The 21374-nt window shown below is 36.1% G+C and overlaps 1 protein-coding gene across 1 annotated transcript in view; it reads right to left on the bottom strand.

The window, feature by feature from the left end:
* Positions 1–19829, bottom strand: part of FNSI (flavone synthase I) — a 40621-nt gene extending 20792 nt beyond the window's left edge. The window contains exon 1 of the mRNA XM_028179984.2: positions 19043–19829. Within this exon, the coding sequence (XP_028035785.2) occupies positions 19043–19112 (70 nt within the window). The 5' untranslated portion in view covers positions 19113–19829. The remainder of the gene's footprint in view (positions 1–19042) is intronic.
* Between the last annotated feature and the right edge of the window lie 1545 nt (positions 19830–21374).

The following is a 21374-nucleotide window of genomic DNA, read 5'->3' on the forward strand; positions in this document are numbered from 1 at the left end:
CAGTGCAAGGAGAGTCGTTTATTGGGTAGAGACTAAAAACATCTTTGGACCCACAGTCTGCTCCCAACATCTACAAACCCTTAAAACCCTCATACCCCACGCGCCCCCTAGTCGCGAAAACTCGCATGAGGTTCGACCCCCGCAATGAAAACCAAAATATGTAATTGTTTAATTTTAAATGTATTAAGGTATATCCTATGCCTCATCACCTAACCTCTGAGAATTGCAAAAACCGTACCCGTATTATTTCATTTATCGTCTACGATAATTTCAAGATAAGCTTCCATATATACAAGTTCGAACCACAATATTGAGATCGTCAGCCTACCGAGCAATAAGATTTACTCTATAGAAAATCATCTCTTTGTTGTCGATGAAATCTAGAAGATAGGCACAATGTATAAATTAGGATAGTACAGCTGAATAGTTCAACACGCACACCGAGACTCTTTAACATACGCTTATCTACCTATGCAATGCGTACACGACCGATAATTTATTTCTTTAATCATATTTTTGTTAGTAATCCTACCTACGTCAATCATCTCACTGTACACATAAAAATAGGTAGGTAACCAGTAAAAAAAAACTGAAACTCTCGGACGTGCTCTTCGAAGCATTACATAATTTAATTTTATCAAAATGCTACAAAAACTCAAGTTATTGTGTATATTTATACACAAAGGTTTGTTAAATTTTGATGCATTGTAACTAAGAATAGTAGTTTTTACGTTAATCCAGTCACTTGTGATGGTCACGGTTTTATTTGGACCAGCCTGCGTGCTTTTGGCGTATATTTAATACGTATATATATTACAGCTTTTGCGTAAGTGAACTCGTTTAGACAAAGCTCTTTAGACATAAGACTCCTCGGCGTTGTCCAAATGGGATTAAGCGACAACAGTCTGTAGATATGGGGATGCCACCCCAGCCACCACTGGCATGCTACTTCTCGTCATTAGCATATAGTATAATACTAGTATAGGTACTGCAGTAAACATATAAATACTAGTCTTCTCAGCTTATTTTCCTACTTAAATTCCTTTTAATATTACTAGTGGTGGTGGAATGGGTTTCCAACTTGCATTTTTCGTAAAATCGTTCCGGCTATTTTAGACCTTGTCTTTAGATGGGCGAGCACAATCACGATTACTCTAAGATGGTCTAATGTCGCTGGTATAGATACAAATTCACGAATAATTGGGCACGTGTAAACAATGTGGTCCATATGTTAACGCTAGCGAAATCGATCATCCCCAGTCACTGGATTAATTTAAATAAGCTATCACTGATTTTTCTATTGGTATTACTGATTTTTCCACAAAGGTTACTGTATTTTTTTAAAATGGACATGTTAACTGCTGTTAGTAAAAAGTAAACCATATAGAAGTTGCGAGTCCTTTTCTACGTGTAGGTAAACACTGTTATGCAGGTTTTATTTTAATTTTCTGTAAGGTTTTCTGAAACATTAAGTATTTCTCTGGTTGTAGGGCGTTTTATAAATCGACATGGGTCGCAGGGCCGGATTTAAGCTTATGCCGCTCCTGGGCAAGGAAAAAAAAGTCGCCCCAATACTGGAATTTTACTTAAATGTATAGTTTATATATTTTATTTTTCAAAATTAAAAATATTAATTAAATTTCTTTAATTTCAGAAAATAGGAAAATCTATTATTATTTTAAATCTCCAAGGAAATAAATTGATTAAACCATTTTTATTATTAATTTTTACCAAAAGTGCCAACATAAAATTCACAAATAATAGATGAATTGAATTTCTTGAATTATCAATTAAAATTAATCAAAAAAAGTTATTAATTAATATAATTAATTAATTATATTGGGCAATCTTGATAAGACAAAAATATTTTTTCTCTTTCAAAATTTTGCCGCCCTAAAAAATTTGCCGCCCTGGGCACTTGCCCCGACTGCCCCTAGTGAAAATCCACCGCTGATGGGTTGTAAGGACGATGAGGAGGCCTATGTTCAGCAGAGGACACTTATGGGCTAAAAGACAGATATACTTAAGTATTTTACCGATATGCTTCTGTTATTTAAGTATGTGATTCAATAAACTAAGATCACAGATAAGTGGTTGACGTCTTTCCACTAAAAAAGATTACAGCACTACGTGATTGCGGAAATCGGGAATTTTGCAAAATACTTTTTTAATAAACCTACTAGAAGTGGTTCGTGGTTTTAATTATATTAAATTTGGCATAAAAATATATATTTAATGGAAGCACTCGATAAGTGAGTTCCCTAATAACTGCTCCATTAACCATAACATATTGTGATGTGAACATTTTATTGTGTAAATTGTACTGTGGCCCTCTTTAGGTGCGGTTTTGTAATAGTATATAGTCGGTAAATATTAAAAATAAGTAGAAGAAGATAGATAAAATATGTAAAACATAGTATTATGTACATTCGCTTTGAATATTGTTACACAAACTTCACTGAATATCATGTAAATTGTTTATGAAATGTGTTACGTTACAAATATAAATTTCGACACGTTGTCATGCTGCATGCACATGCATTAGAACATGTCGTGATAACGTGTATTATTCATTGAATTTTTACTTCTACTAAAAAAGTAATATGTTGACAACTAAATAAGCAAACTGGTTTTATTTTGGACCAAATAAATTTTACTTCGTCGAAGACGTCGGAGGTGTACTCGTATTAAGCGATGCTAATGGATCTCGAGTCTCAAGGTGGGTGGCGGCATTCACATTGAGATGTCTATGGACTGCTTTAAACGAGCTGGGCTGTGAGCTCGATAACCCATCTGATAAAACAGTATTCTGAAATATGTTACTAAAACCAGGGACGTCTTAAGCTAGGATGGGGCCCTTGGACACACAAGAATTGAGGCCTTTTGGAAAGTAAAAAAAGCGAATTATGATAACATTTTTTTACTGAGTATGACCATTTATTATAGGTAATCAAATACAGTATGATATAATATGTCATTAATGATATTAGAATGCTGCTGGTTTTTTGGTTAAGATTTCGATAACGGTTTCTTTCGGGATTTCTGTTGAGCAAAATATTCTATTATAGGCATAGTATATGTCTTGTAAATACCTTCTGATTACTGATTTGCGAAAAAAGTGTAATGTGCCCGACAAAAATATTTTGAGAATAAACGTGTGAGAGAAATTGTCGGTCTTTCGGGGCCCCCTGAGAACGGGGGCCCTGGGCACGGGCCCCGTGTGCCCTTATGGTAAAGACGGTATTGACTAAAACATAATTTGTAAATTTTATTAGTATAACCTTAGTTTACGTTTTGGTACGTATGGGTTAGCGATTTAGCGTTAAAAATGTACAATTTTTGGGTCGCGTTTCCGATCCGGTGGTAGATTCTGCGAAGCACGACTCTCGCTAGGGTTCGTGTTAGCAACGTCATCAGGTTTGAGCCCCGTGAGCTCACCTACAAAAGTTAGGGTTACGCTGATATAGCCTCTCAAGGCTATCAGCTTAGGTAGGAAAAAAAAAAAAAAACAATTTTTGCAACGTAATTTTTATTGTATTATGTATGTGTTACATTATCACTATTCCGTTCACTGTGGTTTTATCGGTTCCGAATCTGCATTATCGCTTTATCGAATTATCGATAAGTGATTAGATGTCCACAAGCATGACATTTCAGTAAATTGTTTTAGCACGTGACAAAACGAATGGATATAAAGTAAATTAGATCAATATGAAGTAGCATTCGGAATAATTTTACACAAAAATAATTTTATTATTTCGATCCGGTATTTTTGACGGCATAAACGGCCGTCTGGTGTAGTGGTAAGTGACATGGTCACTACACAAGGGGTCGCGGGTTCGAATGCCGCCAAGATATTTGTATGATAAATATAAATGTATTTTCCAGGGTTATGGATGTATATTAAATATATGTATGTGTATAATAAAAAATCTTACATTTATTTCCGTTATCTGGTATAAGTTATACCTGTAACACAAGTTCTTTACGAACTTAGCACGGGACCAGTTAACGTTCGGTAGGCAGCGGCTTGGCTCTGCCCCTTGCATTGCTGAAGTCCATGGGCGACGGTAACCACTCACCATCAGGTGGGCCGTATGCCCGTCTGCCTACAAAGGTAATAAAAAAAAAAAAAAAAAACGTGGCGTGATTGTTAGTAAATATTTATTTATTTATTATTTATTTAGAAAAAAAGCTGTTTGGTTTTTTACTTTTATGTTTCAAATTTTTCTTTATTAAACATAGTTTCTTTTTTGAGAGAAAGCAAACCATTAATAATTATAATATTTGTACAATGTTTTTTTTATAATTATCAAATGGCTACATCTGTCATTGGAAATTCCTAGTATTTTAGGAATTTCCAATGCCATAATAAAACCCCATGCGGGTTGAAGTATCCTGTTCGATTGGAATGGCTATGTAGCTAGTAGATGTCAGTTCTAATGTTAGCAGGGTCTTTGACATTTCATCGGGTTCTCCATTTGCACGGATTGCTAATATTAGCATGGTTAGACAGCAGATAGTGAACTACCTACTCAATTGTTATAAATAAAAATCGTTTCCTGGCTGAAATTTGATTTTAATTTTGATTATTTGTGTAGTCAGTAATCAATCAAGTGTTGATTTAGGCCTAAAATAGTAATAACTACTTTTTCTGTTTCCGTGGCTGGTTATCCCGCATGGTTAGGTACCACCATCTCGCTCATCTGTACGTTATACAATATTATTGAGACGCCAACTACCTGTTTCATACTAGATGGCGGTATTCACGTTGTGATGTCTATGGGCTCCAGTAATCTCTTTATACGAGATGGGCCCTGAGCTCGTATAAAAATACCATAAAAAAGGTACTTATACTCCGTAAATTTTTGTTAATAAAAAAAAATGGGCTCGTCCACCCATTTTAGCGATAAAAAAACAATCATTGGTCCAATGGCTTGAAATATATAAAAAAAATAATTAAGACTCAGATTTGAATTCAAAAAAAACACCGCATACAGCCATTAATAATTTACTGCGAAATATTGGAATTGTCACGGAAACTATCATGATTGACTGAAGGCAAACATAATGAGCCCATATTGGCACTTGTATGGACTCAGAAAAAAAACCAAATAAGTGGCACGATACGTGCTCGTGTTTCGGAATTTTGAGTTCGTTTGTTGAATTAACACGTAATGGATGTCTTTTAATTAGAATTGCTATTCTCGTACCCACCACACCTTTCTTAATGTTGTACACAATCACACAAACGGTTTTTTGTTATATAAACTGTACATAATACTAGCCAAGGTAAAATGGCAAGGATAGAAAGTGAAATCTATTTACAAGTGCCATTCACCGATAGTTTCGGAACGCGTCTAGTTTATATTTATACCTATGAATACTTTTTGCACATTATACCTACAGTAGACGATATTTTTAAGGAAAATTTTATAGTGACTGCCATTGAATAAGTCGAAAATAGAATGCTTAGTGTTTCAATTTATTTAATGAAGACTAAGTTATATTGGAATGACTTAATGTTTACATATCATACAATGTAACGAGTCTCGATGCATTTTTGCTTTCATAACTCATACAATAACACACTAATTGGAATACTCCTTTATTGTTTTTTACAGATCGAAAAGGGGCTAACCAGTAATATTCAAATTATTAATTAATTAATTTTTAAACATAGATAATATCTTTATATTTAGTGAATTAAAGCGATATTACAAGTAGATATAGTTATATAAAATTTAGATAATCACGCCAGCTCTGATTAATAATTAATCACAAGCATTCATTCATTTATATCAAAATGAAATTAAAAATAGGTTAAGAAATAAGAAAGTCGTAGGCGTTGTAAGTTCATGCTAAATAGAAAGACATTTTTGATGGTGACGTCAACATTCACCACAGTCGCCATCCAAGTTCCATACCAGATCTCGCATGAGAAAGGGAGAAGAAAATCGTCAAAAACCTTGTTCGACGAAGCCGATTTAAATTGTTTCTGCAATACATGTTTAGCTATAATTGATACTAGACAGCTTCGAGCAGAGTTCAAAACATGCTTAGGTATTAATTGGCCTGTATTGAATAGGATTTTGGCACAGTCCGTCAAGCGGTTTCTCTAACGGAGAAGCCTGTCTAGCTTCATTTAGTTACAGTTCGCAGTTCAAGCGTTCGGACAAGAATTACGCAGTGTGTTCTTATAACTCACTTTATATATAGTTTCACAGTTTCACCTATGGGATATGTTTTAGGGTTCCGAACTTCAAAAGGAATAAACAGAGCTTTTTCACGATAACTTTTTTCCCTACTATATTGTCTTGAATAACTTGTGTAAATTACGCTTATACCAGACCAGATAAAATACAGACTGCAGTAGTTTACTTAATTCTATACTGAATTCTTCGTAATTCAACGGTTAGGTACCCACTACAAAGTACCCGTTCTTACTAGTTTTTTCCTGACTTGTTTCTCCGTCGTCCTCTTACCCACTGTCTTCATCAGTTTCCAGCTTTTTTTTCCACATGAAAATATCGCCGGATCCTCACCCGTGTGGCAGGTGGAGTATTTGGGAGTTGAACATCACTAAAAATTCCTGCCGGTCACAGCCAGCGCCCTACCCCAGACCGGACCGGAGCCCAGTCGGGCCTATTGAGACGGCGGGACAAGGTTGACGCAGAGCATATTACATCCATACCGCCGTCCCACAGACGCCGGACCGGCGGCCGCCGGCGACACGACTACCGGTTCCCTCGGTCAGCGGTCCGAAAGCCCGCCTTGGTGGCGCCGCGCGACACCTTCCCCCGGAGCAGTCGGGGGAACACGGTCTACCATCACCCGGCTTCCTTCTGCGGGCGATCAGTTTCCAGCTTACCCTAACGTGCGTTGTCGCCATTACAATCATTGCTACCACCATATTGCTACATGGCAATCCGAAAATTCATACACTTGTATCTATATGCCTGCCTGTACGACCGTTCAAACGTCTTTCCTAGGGAATTCGTATCAACTTGAAATTAATCTGAATCTAACCAATAGTCCTTCAATTCGTCCCAATCGGGTTATTAAATATATGTGGTTCGTCGACATGTACATGGTCTGAGAATCAGCTAAATGTCGGCAGCGTAGAACCGGTCATAATGACGAAATTACGAAGAGGTCTATACCCATAAGTTAACCCCCGCAAGCTGATGATAATGATAAGACATGGCCATTAATGCATTACACTTCGCAATCCACAATAATTTTACCCATCAAAACGAGCAGGGTAGCTATCACAGGGCAAGGATTTACTAAAAACAATTTAATTTAATTTGAATGATTGCCGCTTATCATTTTACAATTGGATGCCAATTTAATACATTTACAATATCTCACGAGGAATCGATCACGAGTGCACGTGAATTTCTTTAAGCTGAGCATAAATCAATTTGAAACAATATGCACAGATTGCAATGAAGCAGCACTCGACATACATTTCTGATTGATTGTAGTGATTGATCGGGTGTAATATTCGTTCTTCGAAGGATCTTTGTGCTCTAATATTTATACTGGTGGCAGGTATGAAGTCGTCGTGGCCTATAGGATAAGACGTTCTTTGCATTCGTATCTAGCGATGCAACGGTTTTAACGTCCCGCAGGTGGGTACCAATTTTTCTAATGAAATACGTACCTACTTGACAAATGTTCACGATTGACTTCCACGGTGAAGGAATAACATCGTGTAATAAAAATCAAACACGCAAAATTCTAATTTGCGTAATTACTGGTGGTAGGGCCTCTTGTGAGTCCGCGCGGGTAGGTACCACCACCCGTTCTTTTTGCCGTGAAGCAGTATTGCGTTTCGGTTTGAAGCGTGGGGCAGCCGTTGTAACTATACTGAGATCTTAGAACTTATATCTCAAGGTGGGTGGCGCATTTACGTTGTAGATGTCTATGGGCTCCAGTAACCAAATAACACCAGGTGCGCTGTGAGCTCGTCCACCCATCTAAGCAACAAAAAAAGGCCCTCTTATGAGTTCGCATGGGTAGGTACCACTACCAACTTGCCTATTTCTGCCGTGAAACAGTAGGTAATGCCGGCAGTGGGGCAGCCGTGGTACTGTAAATACGGAGATTTTAGAACTCATGCCTTGAGGTGGATGGCAGCATTAACGTTTTAGATGTTCCGGTAACTCCTTAACACCAAATGGGCCGTGAGCTCGTCCGCTCATCTAAGCAATAAAATGAAAAAGTTACACTACTTTTAAAGTACAGCAGCAAATGACGTATCGTTGCGTGTTTAGTTCAATCACTAGATGATAACAGAGCTTTGCTCGGCATATTTTTTTTTATAACGCCATCATGTTGTGTCTTTAAAGCAGTAAAAATAGTATTAATATTCGCCAATAGATGTCGGGAAGAGTCATAAAGTTGATTATCGATAAAGTTGATAATTAAAAACACGAATAAAACAACATTTTCTGAAAATAAATCGTAGCTAGATCGATTTATCATCCCCGAAATCCCCTGCATACTAAATTTTATGAAAATCGTTGGGAGCCGTTTCCGAGATTCAGATTATATATATATTTATATACAAGAATTGCTCGTTTAAAAGTATAAGATACACGGTGACTACAAGTAAGAGTAATATTATAGCCTATATTGCAAATTAGCCCCGCAAGCTTTATGTGACTCGGCCGAGCGCAACTTTATTATGCGACGTCATTTAAGGGCAAAATTAAGGACAAGCTATATATTCACTAATGCATGATTTATATGAAATTACGCCATTACTACTCTATGACCACTTTTTAGAGAGTTTCTAGTTACTTATTCTTGTGAAATATAGTGGTTAGATAGAACACTTACATAATCTGTACTTTAATTAGTTTTCTTTTTTTAATTACAAATCGGAGTTCACTATGGATGTCCACGTCGAACAAGTTCATTGAACTAGCGCATCGTTTGATTTTTAAAAGTATGATTTAATAGTCTATACTGCACTATATGTGTAGGACAAAAACCTATTGAATCTAATCTTTATTGTGGTTTGCATTTTTTACTATAGACGAGAGTGACCAGTTTCTATTAATTGAGTTTCAGGAGCGCCTGCCTTCTGATACAATCTAGATTTTTTTCAAGATCTCCAAAGAAAATATAAAGATATTTGTTTATTTGCATGTTGCAGATAACGACTTTAGTAATATTATGACATTATTCTGATTATTATTTTAAATGATAAAATGTTGTTTTGATAAATATCACAAAAAGTTTTTTTTTTTGGAACGAAGTTCCTTACGGCAAGCTTGGAGGGGATAGGGATTTTGCTGCGCGACCGAACTGAAAAAAATGTGATAGTAAAACCGTAAGAAAAAATCCGTGGAAAAAAGTGCGTGGAATAAAATCGTTAAATGAGACGTGCGCAGGCGCGAGCGCGACAGTCGTATACACAAGCGAGTAGTGTATAATACCTTTCTCTTTTTTTTTTTTTATTGCTTAGATGGGTGGACGAGCTCACAGCCCACCTGGTGTTAAGTGGTTACTGGAGCCCATAGACATTTACAACGTAAATGCGCCACCCACCTTGAGATATAAGTTCTAAGATCTCAGTATAGTTACAACGGCTGCCCTACCCTTCAAACCGAAACGCATTACTGCTTCACGGCAGAAAATAGGCAGGGCGGTGGTACCTACCCGTGCGGACTTACATGAGGTCCTACCACCAGTAGGTAATTACGCAAATTATAATTTTGCGGGTTTGATTTTTATAACACGATGTTATTTCTTCACCGTGGAAGTCAATCGTGAACATTTGTTAAGTACGTATTTCATTAGAAAAATTGGTACCCGCCTGCGGGATTCGAACACCGGTGCATCGCTAGATACGAATGCACCGGACGTCTTATCCTTTAGGCCACGACGACTTTTTTTTTTGCAAATTGTGTCGATTCTACATTAGCCGAAGGAACTTTGTTCCTACCTGGTGTCCCACGACACCACATTTGCTTTTTATTTTTATTTTACGTAATTTATTATTTCCTAAAATACTGAATTTCCTAAATACTTTCCTGTACTTAAATAAAACTAATTATGTGGTGTCGTGGGACACCAGGTAGGAACGAAGTTCCTTCGGCTAATGTAGAATCGACACAATTTGCAAAAAAAAAATCGTGCTCAATTTTATGTTGGTTTTCTTGATTTTTCTCTTAAATTTTGCTGATTAGTTTTTATTTAAGTACAGGAAAGTATTTAGGAAATTCAGTATTTTAGGAAATAATAAATTACGTAAAATAAAAATAAAATCGTAATTCAAATTATCAATTAAAATAACAAAATATGTCTCCTTATTTTTGTTTGACAACATAAAATTACATAGAAATAGAAATAATTACAAAATAGAGAGAGAAGGGATGAGAGAACGAAAAGAAAGAGGGAGAATGAGAAAGGTATTATACACTACTCGCTTGTGTATACGACTGTCGCGCCTGCGCACGTCTCATTTAACGGTTTTATTCCACGCACTTTTTTCCACGGATTTTTTCTTACGGTTTTACTATCACATTTTTTTCAGTTCGGTCGCGCAGCATAATCCCTATCCCCTCCAAGCCTGCCGTAAGGAACTTCGTTCCAAAAACTAATCAGCAAAATTTAAGAGAAAAATTAAGAAAACCAACATAAAATTGAGCACGATTTTTTTTTGCAAATTGTGTCTATTCTACATTAGCTGAAGGAACTTCGTTCCTACCTGGTGTTCCACGACACCACATTTATATTTTTTATATTACAAATATGTATCTGAGCTATGCCTGCAAGTATTTTTTTTTTTAATTTGATACTGGTGACATCTACTGTGTACTACTTACCATAAGGTACCATAATTTTTTATAAATTTTCTTTAACGCATAAACAACGTTGTTACGAGGCCTGCACTAAAAGTATCGGGAATGGAATATTTCCACTGTTCCTGTCATATTAAATCTTTTTAATTGAAAACTCCTTGGTTTTAAAAATCGAATACCATTTATTTATTTAAAAAAAGGTTCTTGGTCTTGTCACGAGGTTTTGTCAAACTTGTTTAGTCGTTGAGAAAATGGAATTGACTCGAGAAAATTCAAGAGCGATGATTTATAATGACTTTCGAAGTGGTTTAACACAAAAACAGTGTGTTGACCGGATGATTTCTGCATTTGGTGATGAAGCCCCATCCAAAACCACAATTTATCGCTGGTTTGCTGAGTTTCAACGTGGACGTGTCAAGCTCAGTGATGATCCCCGTCAAGGTCGTCCAAAAACTGCAGTCACCCAAGAAAACGTTGATGCTGTTAGTAAGCTGATTGAGGAAGATCGACATGTGACATACCGCGAAATTCAGGCAACTTTAGACATTGGCATGAGTCAAATAAAAATAATCTTGCATGAACAATTAGGTGTAAAAAAGTTGTTTTCCCGATGGATACCGCATTCGCTCTGTGAAGAGCAAAAAGCGGCTCGCGTTACTTGGTGCGTCAGAACTCTCGAAAGATTCCACGCAGGATCCTCAAATGCTGTATACAACATTGTATCAGGTGACGAATCCTGGATATACGCGTACGAACCCGAAACAAAAAACCAGTCACGAGTTTGGGTGTTCGAAAATGAGTTAAAGCCAACAAAAATTGTTCGTTCACGGAGCGTTGCAAAAAAAATGGTGGCCACGTTTGTCTCCAAAACCGGCCATGTTACGACTATTCCTCTTGAGGGACAAAGAACGGTTAATGCAGAATGGTATGCTAGCATTTGTTTGCCACAGGTCGTTTCTGAACTCCGTAAAGAGAACTGCAACCGCCGCATCATCCTCCATCACGACAATGCGAGTTCTCACACCGCGCACAGAACAAAAGTGTTTTTAGAGCAAGAAAACATAGAATTATTAGACCATCCGCCGTACAGCCCCGACCTAAGCCCTAATGATTTCTATATTTTCCCTAAAATAAAGAATAAATTGCGTGGACAGAGATTTTCATCACCTGAAGAAGCTGTGGACGCCTACAAAACGGCCATTTTGGAGACCCCAACTTCCGAATGGAATGGTTGCTTCAATGATTGGTGCCATCGTATGGAAAAATGTGTCAAATTTCGCGGAGAATACTTCGAAAAGCAATAAATACATTTTTAAATAGTAATGTTGTGTGTTAATTCCCGAAATTTTCAGTGTCGCCTATGTATCATCCAAATAGTTCAACTGAGTAGTACTCGTATTTATAATGAAGTCTAAGCTTAGAAGCTTAGACTTATCAACCATAAAATGAATGTTGATACGATTTTCGCCATCGTCGTTTATTTATTTCGGGGAAAGTTCTGCTTAAGTGTTTTCCTTAAAAGTCTGTGTTTTCTTGACACAAAGAAAATTATAGAAATCTCTTAGTTAGTTTGGTAAAGTCTAGGAGCTAGGAGCACAATGGCCTGTTGCACCCGCGCGAAATCAAGGTAGTTTGCTAGTCAAATATAAATTGTGTTTCTATTGTAAATAAATGGTGCAAATTGAAGCGATGACGTCATATTACGAACAAAGCAAATCATTTTAGTCTTGTTCATGATTCGGATTGACAAATATGTACATGCAAATAGTGTCAGCAATTCAGGTGTACACAGATGGTGTCGGAACACAATGGCGGTCGCGACGCGCGCGTCATTTCGATCACAGGAGGCAAACCTTGTAAACAATGGCTGATAAAATTGCAAAAGAAAATCTCTTTTTTCACACACTTTCGTTTATAAAGATTTATTTTCATCTATGTGTGAGCTAATGAAGAGTGGTCGGAAGAATGGGCCTGTTAAATAATACAGAACTTTTGATTTGTTCTATTGGAAATAAATTCTCATTTGTGTTATAAAATATCGGTGTATAATGCTGTAAAATTATTGATTTATACTATAATATATGTGGCTCATATGTGGAGTGCGAGTAAAAAGTCCGAGTAAAGTGGCTGCTGCAGATAATCTACAAAAGTTTCATTTTACGCAATACCCTACTTAATTTTTCACAAAAATCTCCATTCCATTTTATTACTCACATCAAATTTTCATAATACGGTAGACCTGATAAAATACTTTATTTAATTTTAATCATTTATCAGTATTTTTCTGGAATGTATGATTGCAACTTTGATTGCGATTTAATTATAAGTGATTTAATATTATGTCACATAATCCATTTACTTTGCGATGTGACACGCGTTCGTTTTCAGAGCCAAAACTAGAATTGTTTTATTATTTTATTTTATTTTTGGAGTTTATGGCCTGGTATCTAGACCTTTAGGCCAAAATTGTTTTATTATTAATTTTCGGAGGCTAGCTAAATAACTATAATAAAACGTATGTAACTGATTAGACAGGATCCTGTTGCCAATGCAGATTGGACCTTGCGTATACAGGTACATACGCTCAGTATAAACGCATATGAAATGACACAATTAAGTTAATTGTCTTTTAAAAATATATTAGGTTTTTCATTTCTGATGTTACCTAACTCATTTTTCTAAATGCCTAAAAACTGTAAGTCTTGTTCCGCTCATGATTTGCGTAATTTATGCTTAAAATATTTTAAGGCAACTTTTTTACTGGTGGTAGGACCTCTTGTGAGTCCACGCGGGTAGGTACCATCGCCCTGCTTATTTCTGTCGTGAAGCAGTAATGCGTTTCGGATTGAAGGGTAGGGCAGCCGTTGTAACTATATTGAGATCTTAAAAACTCTCAAGGTGGGTGGCGCATTTACGTTGTAGATGTCTATAGGCTCCAGTAACAACTTGACACCAGGCGGGCTGTGAATTCGTCCACCCATCTAAGCAATAAAAAAAATAGTAATTTCTATGTTCGACTGTATTTTTTGTACTGTACTTTATGTTCATCTCTTGTCCTTGTCATTTGTCGACCGCTGTAAATTATTATTTATTTGTTTGAAAGGTTAATACTAAATTATTTTATCCCATCAATCATTTAACATACAGTAGGTACATTTAAGATATCTGGTGATTTTATATTTGTTCATATTTTTATATTTTATCAGTCGTTTTTTTTTCTTACTGAACCTTTTTTATCTCATGTTTTAGATTTCGGTAAATTGATTGCTATGATAAAGTTGCCAATTTTTTCTTTAAAATTTGATATTGCAATTTTATAGGCATCGTATACGTTTAAATATTTATATACACTGCTGTAGTATTTCTATTTACTATTATGGTTACACACAAGCAGGTCACAGGTGAACGAACGGACGATATTCGCAAATTTCTACACCGTCGTCGCGAACAACCGGACTCTTGTTACGAGGATTTAGGTCGAAAATAGAAATATGCAAATAACGAACTAATCCAACGCCATGTAGGGAAAGCTATATATTATACACTGATAGTTTTTCAAGTGACAAGATTAAATTGACGCCATGATGCCGACGCAACGTCAGCTGCTACGTAGTTAGTCCTATCTATAATGTTTGAATCATAATCATAAAAATAAAATAAACTTTACTTACTTGAATTTAATTTCATGAACTATATTGAAAATTATTAATTACTGTGTTTAAAGATCAGTGTGGGTTTCATTCGTTAGTTGTTATACCTCATTAAAATTAGACAGATTGCAATGACTCATACATTTTTTTTTTTTTCGAAATTTAATTAACTGCCGCATTGTAATCAACGCACAGATACAGTTAATAGCGTTAAATTATGTTTCGTGTTATAAAACGACTGACGTGGATCACGCTCGTCGGCCATTAATCCAAGCTAAGATTGGTTTACACAATGTTCATAGTAATTGTTAATTGGGGAGACGTGTCTATTATTTATAGACGTAGACGTAATCAGGAAGAAGTACGGAGGTTTCTTTTGACATAATTAACTACTCGTAATAGTAGGTAGGTAACTAATAGGGTGTCAACTATGGCAAACGAATCCATAGTCCACTGTTTTTTTTGTTCGAGGCACGAACTCCACTTTGATAATAACTATTGCGATAGTAAGAGAATCATGGAATTCATCACCTCAAACAATTACTTGACTTGCAATTTGAATGGACTACAACACAATAGATTCACTCTGACTTAGAAGGGTTCTTCGTAATAGGTCCGATGTAATGAGTTATGGCTTCCAATTTATTGACTACGATTCAGCTTGCCGCGATGAATATTCAAACTACGATCAAAATAATTAATGTGTGGTCCGTAAATCAAAAGTTGAGAAAAAAATTCGTTTTCGTCTTGAATTTTTAATCTATGCTACATTAAAGTCATTATTACTCTTTTTCTAGAAATAAATGTTTGTTGACCGATCCAAAATCCTTCAAGAAGTTCACATATTAGACAAATTTCATTTCATTATTATAAATTGAACTTCCAAAATCCAAGATAACAGATTAACAGATGCTGCAGTGCTGCACGATGGCATAGCTGGAAAATCACTGAAGTGCACTGGTAAAGACTGAGATTATTGTGTCAAGTTTTGTATATCTCATGTACTAGTGTATAATATATAGACCGGAATAGTAATAATTTTGTAGACTATCATATTAATTCATTTGAAGCTGTGGTGACGATAGCAGCAGTTACACGACGCGACTGTATCCTTAACAATTTCAGAAGAGCTTGCCTTTTTTCTTTTCTTACCTATGCTGTTAGCCTTGAGAGGCTATATCAGCTTCGCCCTAACGTGTAGGTGAGCTCACAGGGCTCAAACCGGAGTGTTGCTATTACTGGCTCTAATAAGAGCAGTGCTTCGCAGAATACACCACCGGATCGGAAACGCGACCCACTGAGAAGATCCGACGAGAAACTCAGTGGACTATGTCTGTGGGTTAATTCGCTCGTCGAGCCCTACGCCGCAAGCGACGGGTTCGACGAGGACAGTGACCGGGAGCCTGCCGGCTTGTTATGTCACCCTTTATGGCCAATTGTGTAAAGGAGCCATGTGATCGTGAAGTGAGTTCGTCTATTCTAACAATGTTGGGATGTAATTACACGCTTGTTTAAAGGTAATATAATGTAAATTTGCGTTCACTTACAAGCAGACTTCAATTAAATTTTCCAATTATAAAGATGGTGTCAGCTTCGTTCGTTGAATAATGTACCTATGATATATTTTATTTTTTACTTTGGGTTTACTAAGTTTTTTTAATACCATTCTTAGTATCAAACTTTTAATGAGATGTGAACTCTCGGCGGTGTGCACGTTATTTAATTTTATAAAACAAATCTTTTAAATTATATAACTAGTTTTTATACGCGGTTTCCGTCGCGTTAATCTAGAAAATAAAATCTGCTTCTCGGGAATTCAACTTTTCATTCAGATCTCTATGCTATGTCTTTGTCTGTACCCTTGTCTACGTGGATACAAAATTTCCTTACGATCAATTGAGTAGCTAGAAAGCTAGAAAGCTTGTCAAATTATAACATAGAAAAAAAAAACAACTCACATTCCCAATTATTATATTAGTATGAATGTACATAGAGAAATGGTTTCCTCATCTCTAGTGCATTGGAAACTATCCTTAATCAAAGAGAACGATATAACACAATAAATAATCTGTGACTACAGTACCGACATAATACGAATAAAATTGAATTCAATTTTAATCCCCGTAACCTACATAATTGAGTTTTCGAAAAAAGTAATGACAACTGAGAACGCGCAACTGGGTCAGTATTCAGTGTTCAGCATCAGGACGAACTGTGACATATTAATTATCACTAAACTGTACCGTGGAAACGTTACGGTATTTTAGATATTATTATTGCTTAACGGATTTCTTATTACATTGTTAATAACAAAACCGTGAACTGATACCATATTTTGTATCTTATGATTGTTTTTAAAACTGACTGACAATACAAAATATATAAAGTAGTGTAAATTATTTATAGTTGAATTATCAATTAAATATTAGAAAAGCAAAAATAGAGAAATAAGTTTTTGATTGTTTCTATTTGATATTCGTCGTTGGCAATGTACGGTAATAAGAATATTATCTTATCTGTGAGTTGGGACAATACGTAGTGACCTTCACGTTACACCGAATACCCGAGACGATTTTTATTCTAACGGCTTGTTTAATTAAAACAAAGGAGCGGTTTATGAAAAGAACAAAGCAGCGTGTTTCCTACGAAACCGTTAAAACTCTGAATGATAATAATTAGTGATTCATCGAATAATATTTTAATAAAACTAGAAATACGAACACTGATAAATAAAGCCAATACGCGTTTTGGGGGTGACATTTGAACAATAAAAAATGTGTAAGATTACGTTTTAGTGAGTACAAGTACATATTACACCGGATAGCAACGCCAAATGGTTGATTTGAGAATGATTCTCATAAATTGTATCTACATACTTCAATAAATATGTTGGGAATCATGAATCATAACTTAAATAAACCACAAAAACTGGCAAACGCGTTCCGATCAAAGCTTGCTTGATGTTATGAAAGTATTCAGCTATTACGTATAAATACTTGGTAGTTTGTTAGTATTCGTTCGTTTCGTCTAATAATAAAATTATTTTATGAACATCTCCAAATTCGAACAGGGCGTACTAAGTTTTATCCATATCATGAGTATTGTTTTTTCGTTTTGCGTAAAGGCAAATAGATTTTTCCTCATTAAACTATGATTTAAGGTAGAGTGTATAATACTATTACAGATTGACTGCGGAATTTGAATGACCGACTGAATTTTTCCAGAATTGAAAATTACTTTACTTTAGAATCCATTGTTGCAATCATACTGTGTAACTTCATCTTTTTTCCGTCTACCTACTCTCTGGTAGCCCAAAGGGCTATTCTAGCTACGTTGTGAGTCTTTTTTTTATGATTGGAGGATTACTGGTGGCCCTGGCCTTTTACCAGGACAAGAGGTTGTGAGTCTTCGTCCTATCTGGCTTAAGGGTAACGCAGAGGGATTTTTTATAGAAATCAGGACATGTCTAAATTTTCAAATTATTGTGTAAGTATTAGTAGTTCACGTATAATTCAATTGAATAACTACCGAATGTGTATCGTTTGTGTGACTTCGAAATATTTATGAAATATTGTTTTTCGCACGTAATGTGTTATTTAAATAACATCTAAAGGTATTTTCACTAAAGTTCATTGCAATTTTATAGACTTAGAATGTCGTGTGTAGTGTCGTGTGTATGTTTCTCTTTTAGTAGGTACGGAAAATTTAGTACTGGGAAAAGTAGTAGCAATGCAAGTAGAACCGGGACTTGATTGGGACTGCTGTTAGCTGTTACGAAGGGCGTTTGGCCATTGCCCCCACATTGCAGACTTTTGTGATCGCTCGCCCCGTTTTAGAAGTTGTATAGTTAATTCTCTAACAAATATGTACGGGTATACATACTTTAACTAAGATAGAAATACGTACAATCTATGATACAAATATGTATCTTAGTTAAATTAAGGAGAATCTAAAAAATTGGCTTGAATATGTAATTAATGTAGGTTATAGTTATTATTTTCAGCATTGCGACACGTGTAAAATAACTAAACAAAACGAATGACCGACTAGCGGATGACTGGTATGTTTGATTCACTACGACACACGAATGCTGGCTTATTTAGGATCCCACTTACTCATCAGTCCATTGAATTCCGCTCTTTGTGTGTATGTATAGATAATTTGATATTGTTTTTGTATGGACTTTCAATCCCAGCGTAAAAAAAACTTGTTTTTTCAACAAACCACCCGTTGAACTCGATTAATAGGTATCCCCGTGTAGGATTTTCGAAGAATGGGATATAGAGATTATTTACTAATCACAAATGTATCGACACATAGCAGCTGTCGGTCTCGCTACACGGAACACGCCAAGGGGCTGTCTACAATAAGGATTCAGGTAGCTGCCTTCGCGTTTTTACTTGAGATGTTTCGTCTTTGTTTGACCTTAATAATTCAAAGAATAGTATTTTGTTGGTTGCTGCGTCTACCTCTATTTTAATATCACAAGAAATGTAGGTAGTGAACGTTTAAAAATATAATTAAGATTTTGAAGATTGGAGGTAAAGGTTAGTATTTTTAAATAAAACATACCTATGTGCGCTAGGTCTATGATGGGAATCTCGCAGCGGGAGAGCAGAGTTTCCTCCTGCTTGGCCGCCATTGTAATCACCGGCTGAATTAACTCTGACAGCTGGTTGTACCGCACTCCTCAAACACCACTCCGACTTGTTATCACTCGTTTTCCACAGTAATTAGCAATTAGCGATCGTGGCTCCGAAAGATAAAAAAAAAGGTTGGAAAACAGTTGGAAACAGATAAGCACTAAAAAGACTGAACGGAACACGAAAACATTAAAGTTTATTAAAGTTGTGAATGGTCTTTTGATTACCCCTGGTATAGAATCGTTCAGAACTCATTTGCATAACCTTGTAGTTCCTGCTCGAGGCGCTCTCCGATCTGACGTAGCAGCAATAAGCTATACTGACTTGACACATTAAAAATTGGTTTTCTTAGGACTTGCAGCAAGTAACCGTGGGTAAATGTTATTCCCGCGTGTACGAACCGACGGCGTCGCGCGCCCCCCGTACCTCACAGCTGGCGCGTTTCGAATGTCTCTCGTGAATAAACTGGCTCACCGTGCACGATGAGCGTTACCCTGACGTTCGATGTCAGCTCTCACTTGTATATCATCGCGAGACTTTCGCAACCGAAGTCCGAATGCCGTGTCGAAACAGCTCTCTGCCTTGAACACGTTGTCGTGAGGTGAAAGCGTAGTGAGTAACGAGCGCGCGGACCGATCGGCGTTCAGAGGGAAACTGGCGGGGCGTTCGCGGTCGGTGCCAGCTTAGCTTAGGTTCTACCTACTGATTGGAGTGACTCAGGCCGACCCTCGCCCGTTGCTCACTTCGTGAAACATAAAACAGCATTTCAAATTCACGTTATGGACAAATCATTGTATTGTCCAAGTCGTTGTGGTCCTGAATCTAATTATTGTAATATTATTTTACAGAATTCTGCTTAATTAAAATAGGTACTTATTAAATCTCGACATTATTAAATACTTGAACCACGATGAAAAAACAAAAATCATTGTCATGTATCATGTATTAAATAAAGTTATGAATATAAGTAATGGTTTTCATTATATCTCGATGTTTTTCTGATATTATTTAAAGACTGTACTTAGTTTTAGTATAGTTTTTAAATATTGAAATATTTCACGTCGAACCCGTCGTTTGTGACGAAGGGCTAGGCGAGCAAATTAATCCTCAGACACAGCCAACTGAGTTCTCGCCGGATCTTCTCAGTGAAGCGCGTTTCCGATCCGGTATTAGATTCTGCGAAACACTGCTCTTGCTAGGGCTAGTGTTAGCAAATTCGTCAGGCCCCGTGAGAAAAACAAATTATGATTGAGAGTTTACTGGTGGCCCAGAGGCCTTTCCAGATTCATAAGGACAGGTGGGCGAGCAAGGGCTCAGCCAGACCCCTCAAGGCTACCAACATTAGTAGGAAATATAAAATTGAAATAGAAAACAATAAGAAATAATAATAAAAAACACCGCCCGTTTATCATGAACGACGATCCTTGAATTCATTTTACCTACTTAATGTTAATCACCTTTAATATAAATCAAAAAACCGTTTCAAATCTCAAGAACATACATTAATTTTTATTTATCTACATATTACAGCATCCTAACAAAAACATTAGAATGTGCAGCGCCATATTATGTGCTTTATTATTACTATTTTTGAATTAGGGAGCGCCGAATTTACATAAAAAGTTTATATTTAATATTGCTTGGTTTAATTATGATATTTTAACATTTCTGACTACAGGGATTTTTTCACACTTCTTTACTTTGTCATATTGAATAGGAGGTAAGCGTATTAAAATTTAAATTACGAATTGGGTAGGTATTCAAAAATAGTTTTCAAGTTTTTTCAGACGGTAATTCCATTTAAAAAAAAAGGAATAAATATTTCAGTGCAAAATTTTAAACTTTTGTTTGATTTTACGAACGATATTTGTAGACTTAAAAATTCGGGTATAATAGGTAGCCGCATTCTCAAATGTATTTTTACTAGCATAGATGCCAGATCAGACGTCATCGGTGCCACCTACTAGGATTGGTTTTAAAACATTCGTTTGTGTCACTAAATCAATTCAATCATATCAATTAAATTCTTCCTTCTCTTTTTATCGAATTCTTCACTATTTAGTAAGTATTTAGTGGTTTGTTAGATACTTACCGCATACTCCATGCATTTACTCATGTCTTGTGTATGCTATTTCATCCACCAACCAGCAGAGTAATAGTTTGTTTGGTAAATAACTAGAAAAGTACATTTATAGTTACTACCTAGGCGGCACTGAAAATTTCGGGAATTACCGAAGTGACACAACATTACTATTTAAAAA

Source organism: Bombyx mandarina, chromosome 15 (assembly GCF_030267445.1).
Source record: "Bombyx mandarina strain Sakado chromosome 15, ASM3026744v2".
NCBI classification, from domain to species: domain Eukaryota; kingdom Metazoa; phylum Arthropoda; class Insecta; order Lepidoptera; family Bombycidae; genus Bombyx; species Bombyx mandarina.